General features: G+C 43.2%; 1 protein-coding gene across 2 annotated transcripts; it reads right to left on the bottom strand.

The window, feature by feature from the left end:
- Window positions 1-859: 859 nt before the first annotated feature.
- Window positions 860-6332, bottom strand: LOC147016511 (cerebellin-1-like). 2 transcript variants are annotated; one of them, XM_085845219.1, is made up of 4 exons: window positions 5956-6332; window positions 5381-5724; window positions 4079-4198; window positions 860-1789 (listed from the first exon to the last, which is right to left on the bottom strand). In XM_085845219.1, the coding sequence occupies exons 1-4, from the start codon at window positions 5984-5986 to the stop codon at window positions 1592-1594; spliced, it is 693 nt and encodes a 230-aa protein (XP_085701345.1). In that variant the 5' UTR covers window positions 5987-6332; the 3' UTR covers window positions 860-1591. The 2 variants fall into 2 exon arrangements, with proteins under 2 accessions (XP_085701345.1, XP_085701344.1); XM_085845218.1 differs by having other exon boundaries at window positions 5381-5730; window positions 5956-6331.
- Between the last annotated feature and the right edge of the window lie 3600 nt (window positions 6333-9932).

The following is a 9932-nucleotide window of genomic DNA, read 5'->3' as shown; positions in this document are numbered from 1 at the left end:
ATCTAGTGACTTTTTCATTGGATGCACCTCTTTTCTCTACGATATGTAATCCCAACTGCTCCAATAATATATGTACTTCTTTTTCTTTTTCTTGAAGAAAATGCTGTTAAATAAGTATAACCTAGCTGGATCATCAGCTGAGCATCAAAAATAAAGATTTTGTGCCATTAATCTCAGAACAGATGAGAATTATTGGTGTGTCCATAATAAGAGGTAATGTTACTACACCCAGTCAGCCAACACCATCAGCAACAGATAAAGCCATCCCAGCTGTCAAGCTGCTCTCCTACATGGCAGTTTGAGTGGCATTTAGAAATCACATCACCTGGTTCTGCTAAAAACAAGTCTGTTAGTGATTAAAAAAGAATATACAAACCAATAATAACAGAAATGTTTGTTTTTAGGTGCAAGCAACTCAAGGAAATTCATACGAATGGATAAAGGAAATTTAAGGTGATGAAAACACGAGGGTGGAGGTGAGCAATACAAAAGGTAAATTTATATCAGAAAGCAGGCTTGAAGATGCAATGTCTGTAAGAGGAAGTGTTCAGGCCATTATGTATGTCACACATATTTGGCTTCGGAGTGCTGTGCATCCTCTCTGGTAAAGCAAGCTCACGTGCGACAATCACGGACTGAGAGCTGGTTCCATGCAGGGTGAGTCGGCCTGGAAAGAGATGCTGGAGAATACAGCATCAAATTCACCTAAAAGGAAAGCAGGGAGTATTTAAGGATCGATGAAAAAGCGAATGTGATGGTGATACACAAATGCTCGCCGCTTGCCCCAGAAGGGATAAAAGGGCAGATGCTCTTGCCCAGAGGCTTAGCAAGTGCTGTTCGATTCGACTCATCCCGACCATTTGGAAACGCACGTAGCATTGAACTGTTTATTTGATTGTCACAAATAAACCCACATTGATGGCAAGAAATTGGCTTTCAAGGGTTGCTATACAATAGTACAATATACATTAAACGTAAACAATTCAGTACAGAGGTTAGCGAATATATCTTTCGTGAAAAAGGAAACTTTGGACGAAGGTTTTTGCCTCCACATCGTCTCGCATTTCAATTAACCTTCTCCAAACGTTTAACCCAAGGTGTTCGCATCCATCCGGAAGATATTTACAGTTCGCGTGTGGAATCAAACATTCGGACGCAGGATTGCACTTTCATTTGGCACATGGGCAGGAATATCCTTCCAACTGGAAGTGCAAATGAATCGAATTTGAGGTTCAGGTGCATCGCAAATTTACAGCAAACAGTTGAGCTATTAGACAAATGGAGATGTGATGCCGATGAGTAGATTAATTCTTTTAAAAGCGCGTGAACGAACCGGCCCACACCGAACCTCGAGTCCATCTTGCCTCGTAGCAGTCCAACGTCGGTTGCCAACTCATGCATCGATCCTCGATAACCCCTAATGACCGAAGTCCTCCTTGGAATGAGGCGGTAGGGAGGGGCAGGGGAAGGTGGCATCCTCTGTGCGATTTGGCCTTCATAAGGCCTATTCATTTCTCACACGATGCCAGTAATCAGCCAGACTGCTTTGCATTTCCTCTCCATCCTCGTAATTTGTGATCTCAGTTGCTGTTCACAATGGGAAGACCATGAATCCGGAGAAGGTGGAATATTTCCAACCACCCATCAGGTTTCCACGCTCCAGTTTTAGATTCACACGGTCACCCTTCTCCATTAGAAGCAGCACTCCGTTGCTAGCCGCTTCGCGGGTGACATCCTGGTCTCCCGCAAATGCTGAGATGACGGCCCAGCTGTTAAGCATGAGGCTAACCTGGCACGAGAACGCACACGACATTTCCAGAACATCCTGTGCCACATATATCTTGGCAAACCATTTTGCAACAACGCAAACACAGAACAAGCAAAATACAGGTGTAACATGGTCTCCAGGTGACTGCACATCCCAACATTGTCAATGAGTTTGGAACATCTGAAATGACTCATTTTAATATTCAGTTTAGCATTTTAAATATCTATGAACACTAATGCCAATGCAATGTTTGACGGGATGGTGCAGACGTAGTGCACTTACCTGCGAGGTGTCTACTCTTGGTTTGATTGTTGACCCTACTATAAACTGTCGAATCAATGCTTTGTAGGTGGGGTGTTGCATCACACAAAGTGTGCCATCCCTCAAGTCAATGTTAGGCTGCCGACACGTCTGCTAGCATTAGGTTGTGGATGGTAAAGGTCTTTCATGAAGAGTATGCAAGTTATCGCTAGTGCCCTGAAAAAAAAAAGACATTCATAACCAATTCAGCTCTAGTCGAGAGTGAAGCTGAGCCAGGCAAACTGTTTTATGAAGTCGTTGACCAATCTACCTCCTGCAGCTGACTCCACAAGAAGATGTGATTAACTGGGGTCCTTGAAGTAGTAGTAGTAGTAGTAGTAGTAGTAGTAGTAGTAGTAGTAGTAGTAGTAGTAGTACTCATTCACCACTTGTTTGAAAGATGATAACATTTTGCAAAAATAAAATACAATATAAATAAAAAAGCATGCTCCTGTGAAAAGAAAATGAAGTTATAAACACTTTAGCAAGGCCGGACTGTCCGTCCAGGATAATTGAGTGAAAAACTTTTGGGGCTGTTCGTAAAACTCCCTTTTTCCAGGTTAATGTGATTTCACCCCTCTCCCTCACCTCTTTTAATTTGTTAGTTGTTGGTTGGTTTGTTCCTTTTTGTTTCGTTCTCACATTCCCATTACATCTTCTTGCAGCATTTCATTCAGCTTGTGCGTAGCTTGTTCACCCTGATGTGTCCTCATCGTCCTCCCCTTGATCTCACTCTCACTTGCACTCTGCTGTTGGTGTTTTCCCTTTTCCATGAGCCTCAATCATGCATACAAAAGGGCTGAAAGGATGGCATTGAGGTACTCGAAGCTATCGAGCCTGGGCTTGAATCCCAAACCCAGTTGTAAACTGTCATCCTGGTGCTTCACAGGCAGGGTGATTCATCAATGTGTGTGCGCCGCCCCTACGATGGACATTCAATGGCCGTCCGGTCTGCCAGCATACTTTGAAGATGTCAAACATCCTGCGGTTTCCTTGGTGAAGAGTGGGTGAGCTATCGCCAGCACCATGAACAAATTCGAATTCCTGCCCTAACCCGCAGAGGGCATTGCATCAGTGGCACAGCCATGCCTTCAGCAGCCAATTATGCTATCCCAAAGCCTTGTGCTGCATACATACAAAAAAAAAAAGATGAAAATGGCAAAAGAAAAACCCAACAGAAAATATATTCAAAGGTTGTCCAGACTGAAGCCACTTGTAAAAAAAAAATAGGATCACGGGTCCTGAAGCTCACCTGGATCAGGAGCAACAGCCAATGACGTCATAAAATATCGAAATTTTGTTCGTGGGCACAATCTGGTCACGCGGTTGGTTGGATGGAAGCCCTCTCGATGCTGATTGCAGCGATACATGTTTACAGGTCATGTTTTTGGCTTAGGGCATGGCTGTGCTGCCTGCAGGTTCGGGCAGGAATTTGTTTTTTTTAGCGTTTCAAGCCCAATTTCAGCCCGTTAACAAGCACAGACTTTGATGCAGTCAATACACCTTTGTTCGGCATCAGATATGAAGCTTGTGGCCAAGTTTCATCAAAACTGTGTGTTTGGTTCAAGCGATAATGACCGACTGACTCACTGACTTACCTCCGGACATCACTCGATCGCATAAGTTCACCGGACTAAAGTCTAGGTGAGCTAAAAATGCAATCAGTTGAAATGTGTATTCAAAAATCCAGCATTGTACACACCAACTGAAGTGTTCATCCACGACAGGTCCCCATGAACACAATAAATATTCTCTTTCAGCTCGTATAACCATGCTGTGTGATCGTTGCATTAATCAATGAGTCTCAAATTCAATTATTTTGTCTGCACATATATCTTTACAATTGAATTACAGCTCAAGTTTCCCAAATAAGTCATGTAGTCATTTTAATTTATGAAAAAGGCAATCCCTGGAGTTTCAGATACATACATACATACATATGTCATAGCATGTTTGAGCACCATGGAGTTGATCAGAGCCGCGTCGTGCCGGTCGACACACCGTCCTCACCTGGATCGTTTGCCTGTTGTACACCTTGACCACGTGGAAACTGAAGCTGTAGATGCCTTTCCGAGGAGCAATGAACGTACTTGTTTCCACGTCAAAGTTGTTTCCAATATTAACCAGCATCTATATATGTATATACACAGCATAAAATTTAGGGTTATCCTGCTTTGCTAAATATTATGCTGAAACAAAGCAAATATTGGATGACGAAAACACATCGCCCATGTGAAAAACTTTTCACTGCCCATTATATCATGTTTGCAATCTGTCTTGTGTTCTACGGGTCCATTTTATTTGCGTTCGTGGTTGCTCTTTGAAAAACGATGCGCGGGGCAGTTGCAACTTCATCGTCGGATGTTCTGCCCATCATGATTCGAATCAATACCCTACAAGGGTTGCACGGTTAATTAATCATTTATTTTGTCAAATTGAATGAGTCACAAAGCCACAATTGAATCAACCCCATCCTGCAACTCCGACCTCCTCCCACCCTCACCACCACAATCAACAAAACTTTTTTCTTGTAAGCATTATGCGGTTGTTCCACCACAACTGGAGAAAACGATCCGCACTTCATCGTATGATAACAATGTGAATTGCTCTACTTGGATATATTTTGTAGGTTTTTTTTTTTTGCTCAAATCGAATTTGAAACTTTACACAAGGGGAGGCCGAAACAACAGGAGCATCAAGAGTTGTGCATCTCCAAGGAAAATGTTTCCCACTTTGGGAGAGGTCGGCTACTTTATAAAGACTCCTGATGTTCGATTAGCCTGTCTATCACGCACATGCGGTTATGTGTGTGTGTGCATGTATGTGTCTAGCTATATACCACAACTGTTTAACCATTTGAGCTTTTGTCATCAAACTTTCAGAAACCTTTGTTTTAAGAAGATGGAGAACACTGATTAATAATTGGGACATAATGTCAAAGGCAAAAGTCACAGAAAACACAAATAGGCCTTCGTAACACGTCCGCCGCATAGTGCGGGTTTTGGAAATCGCTTCGGTGTTTCTATTTTTACGATTTGAGCTTTTGGCATCAAATTTTCAAAAAAAAACCTCTATTATGAGAAGGTGCAGAACACAGATTAATTAATCTTCCTGTCTTTTTTGAAGCTGTTGTTTTTTTTGTCAAGTTTAATTCGAGCAGAAGGTGGACGCCGAAGGGCTTTACATTCTGAGATGCCTTCTTTTATTTTTTTGGGGGGGTTTTTTTTTTTGCAGATTTTGCTATAACGAGCTCTGAGAAGCATCATCTCTTTTACAGTTCAACTCGTTCAATCAACCAAGGTGATACCTTACCTGGTCAAAATATATAATCATCGAGCGATTGCTCATCTCAGAGGGCTCGTGGTTCGTCGAACGGACCACGGAGAAAGCCACCTTGGCGGTGCCGGATCGCACAGAAAATCCGAGCGACGAAGAGCTTCCAGAATTCGAATCCACCGTCGGGTTGGAATCGCACACGACCAGGCACTTGCCTTCCAAAATTATTGGCTCCGTCTCGTTCTGCGCACCACTTGGACCAGTGTTCAGGAGCAAAGTCAGGCCAATCACCACAACCACAGGGATCGGGCGCGCTCGAGTCATGCTGGAGTTGCGTCCGGGAGTTGCGCAGATGTCTCCGTCAGGCGGGGACATGCAGACTGTTTCTTGGGTCAAGGAAGGATTGTGGGGGGGCATGGAGAGCGGAAGGGGGAGAGAAGAGAGCAAAACATGTACTTGCAATAAAAAAAAAAGAAGAGAAAAACTCAGTTTTTCAATTGACTAAAAGAGAACAAGGGTTGGTTATTACAATTAGAAAAATAATGCGTAAAACCATTGACTTAGAGAAACTTCATTAGTGGAAGTTGAACCAGCACCCGGCTCGGGCTTACCAAGTGGGCAGGGGTGCAAGTCGATCGGCATCACTTAGTAAGCCCGATAGTCCAGGGCTGCTGATGATGCTGATGCGCCGAACGCGCATTCGGAGGATCCTTGAGAGTGTCGGAGCTGTCGTGGTGCGACGCACGCAACCGGGCGGAGGCACAACTGGAACGTGCGCTTGTCGTGGGCAACCAATCACACTATGCGGCAACGTCATCCGCAAGACCATGACTAATCGCATTTGGACAAATTTCATAGGAACATCTCCCGGGACACATTTCCGAAGGCTGGGTGGTTTTTGCAGGTGCCTCGCACTATATCGACTGATCACAACGCCTGCGGAAGTTTTGCTGCGATCGAGACAAATGAAATAATCGCCACCATTGACATTCCCTCGTGTAACAGCAGCATGGACTTATTCCTCGGTTTTTGGACGATTAAGCCACAAAGTTCCACCACCAATGGACACGTCATCTGCGCTTTGGCAATTTTCAAGTTTGTTTGCTCCCATTAATGGGTCCTTACTCCAGTATGCAATTCCAAACTGGTCTATCTCCATAACCCACACATGCCACCTCGATCTCTTCCACCATGATAACTCGTCTACGTCTATCAGACTCGTCATTGAAGTCACAAAAACAAATAAAAACAGCCCATCATTCTTTTTGAAAGATGGAGACGACCCAGCTAAAAATATGTGGTTCATGAATTTGGACATTGGTTTAGATGCCACTTGCTTCGATTTCAGAGAATATGGTGGATAGACCAGGTAACCGGCTTAATGTATTGAGGTAACTAGAACAGCACCTCTGACAGGCTGAACAGTTTACGTTTTGTAACCCACTGATAGGAGCTGAAGCAAAATCGAATCGGCCTGTTCTTGTCACCCAACCAACTCATCCACCTAGTTTTTGTCATAATCCATACACAACTTTTTGAAATATTGTGCTGTATATATCGTTGTTGGTCCCATCTCTCAATGGTGAAGAATCTATTTTAAAATTAAATAATTATCGTATCCAGATCTGGATCTTCATCAAAATCGAATCAATTGGTTCTTGTCACACACTCAACGTGTCCACCAAGTTTCGTCCAAATCCATCAACAACTTTTTCAGATAGAGCGCTCACAGACAGACAGACAGACAGACAGACGGCGTGAAAACATAAGCTCCGTCCATCTTCGTTGGAGGAGGTAACCAGCAGATGAACGTTAACCTGCTTACTACAAAAGGTAAGCTGCTTAACATCCATCCGAGGGATTTTAACGTTCTTATCTCGTATTAGAACGACATGAGGACAGACCAACATGAAATGCAGTGCTTTCATCTATTCTTCATTACGTCATAGTATCAGCCCAAAGGTTACCTTCTCAGTTCCTTCCTCCCCCACCCTCCAACCCCCCTTCATTTCTTTTTTAATGGAAGTACAAAATATATAGATGGCTAACCTAGAGTGAAGACACCACTTTAGTGGGGCAACTTAGCTAAATATAGCATAACAATTGAGCATTTTGTGAGGAAAGCACCAAATTTGGCACACTAGTAGCCTAACATATTATGAACAGATTTGGATATTGGGCCATCTCAAAATTTTTGATGGCAGTGGAAAATGGCTGCCACAGCCATCAGCGGCTGAATTTGAGATGGCCCAATATCCAAATCTGTTCATAATATGATAGGCTACTAGTGTGCCCAATTTGGTGCTTTCCTCACAAAATGCACAATTGTTATGCTATATTTAGCTAAGTTTCCCCACTAATAGGATTCGGGTTTCAGCAGCTACTCCACAACCCTCAAAGCCATCCAGGAGAATCCAAGTGAGCCCGACAGAAAAATTTCCGCAAGAATTCACTTCTCCTGAGAGAGATGAACAACGAAAGAAGGGAATTGAGAGGAAAATAGATAAAAGAAAAGAATAATCAAGAATTAGAATGAATAAAGAGAAATGTGAAAAATGATCAAGAAACGTAAAATAAACAAAAAACAAAAATGGCGGGAACAACCCGGAGAGATAAATTTCAACCACACGCATACAGGTGCGCATGGCACACACACACACATACACACACACACACACACACACACACACACACACACACACACACACACACACACACACACACACACACACACACACACACACACACACACACACACAGTCTCGGATTTAAAATCACACCACGAATAAAGTTAAATGTAACATCAGATAGCAGGTTACATGAGAGCAACATGATGTCACTGATATGGAACACGTGACACGAGATTCCTGTGATACCCGATCAACAGCAATGAGACTAAAGCTCAATAAATAGGAGATACAAACACATACATATATATGTTTGTGTAACATGTTTAGCGACTTTACAGACCCCCTTAGTATCCACCCCTAAAACACAATAAAGTATCAATGACAATGCTCGTTTCTCCTGAAATTCCCACATCCATAAACAACAAAGTCGATGCAAATGGGACACCCGGCTTAACGTCCATCCGAGGGGTGGTGCACTCTGTGAAGCAAGCAAGGCCTTGCCCACAAAGCACCAGTCCGACACTTTATAGTTGGATCAGGAACAGAGGGCATAGAATCCGGGAATATAACACAGACTACATACAGCGCTACGCCTGCATCACACTACCTCTTACAGCGCTACACCCGCATCGCGCTCCCTCTGCACCATCCTGTACTTTGTCCGACCAGAATAAAAATGACAACCACAAAAACTGTAGAACATACATTTCTCCCACAATCAATTGCAAATACAAGTAAAAGCCAGAGCATTTCTTCCACAAGTTCAATTTTCATTTGACACCTGCCAAGAACGCATGGCTCGTTTGACACAAAGCCAAGAAGTCATTGGACATTGAGACTGTGGACAAAAAAAATGAGAGCTCACAAGAGCTTAGCCGATCAATCAATCGCCTTTGTCAATAACACCAATCCAGTGTGTAGCTTTATCAATCAAAACTTATCATTTTGGTCAAACCCTCTGAAATAGCATAAGTATCCTTAAATGGTGCAACAAGCAGAAAAGCATCCACCACGAGATTCAGATGAAATATCATCAGCATCATCATCATCATCATCCATCGGTTCTGCAGAAACATTTTCTTGACCAGGGGTTACAATCCTGGATGGGTCACCACTCCGAGGGCAGAGACGAAATATCCGGTCATGCGAAATATAACAATCTCAAACAGATTCATAATGGTGATGCACCCGCTCCTTGCACAAGCAATAACAATATGGCAATTTTTATTGGCGTGGACCTTCTCATTCCATCACACTTCCTTCGTAATAACAAACGTGCTCCTGATCATGCGGCTTTAGTGTAGCACTCCCAATCACCCAATACAAATCGAGAAAGGTGCGACAAGATGTCCCACTGTGGATTTTCAACTCACTGGGTCCATTTGTTCAGTATGTTGAACATTTTCATTTGCAATTACCTGCTAAACCATCAGCCAGAGGACGTTCAGGTAACTGAGCATGTCAACCAGGAGCGACAAGGTTGTACGACATGGGTTGCTGGCATCTTGCCGCACCTTTCCCAAAGGGGCATCATACAGGTACGTCACCTAAATCGAGTAATCTTCAAATGTGACACCTGTGTGACGAAGGACTTTGTTTTACTACACCATCAGAGATTGCATGGAGACAATCCATGAAAATCTTTCCCGAATACTTTATGCTTCCACACTACCAGTCACTGCCATTATCTCGAGGTATTGGTCAAAGTGATATTTGCTCACGTGCTCAATGACGATTGGGTCAAGCACCATCGAGTTGTTGCAGCCTTGGCAAGGTGCTCTGATGAATCTCAAAATGTTCTGACAGATGTCACCGAGCTGCAAAATTCGAAGCATCAAGGTGGCATGTGTGGGTATAGTGGTTATGATAACGTATATATAAATAAATAAATAAAACTCAAATGTGTGTGTGTGTGTGTGTGTGTGTGTGTGTGTGTGTGTGTGTGTGTGTGTGTGTGT

This window comes from Eptatretus burgeri, chromosome 11, assembly GCF_056783735.1.
Source record: "Eptatretus burgeri isolate ZD-2024b chromosome 11, Ebu_testis_v1, whole genome shotgun sequence".
NCBI lineage: Eukaryota > Metazoa > Chordata > Myxini > Myxiniformes > Myxinidae > Eptatretus > Eptatretus burgeri.
The sequence above is the reverse complement of the archived record's forward strand: the minus strand, read 5'-3'. Positions and strand labels throughout refer to the sequence as shown.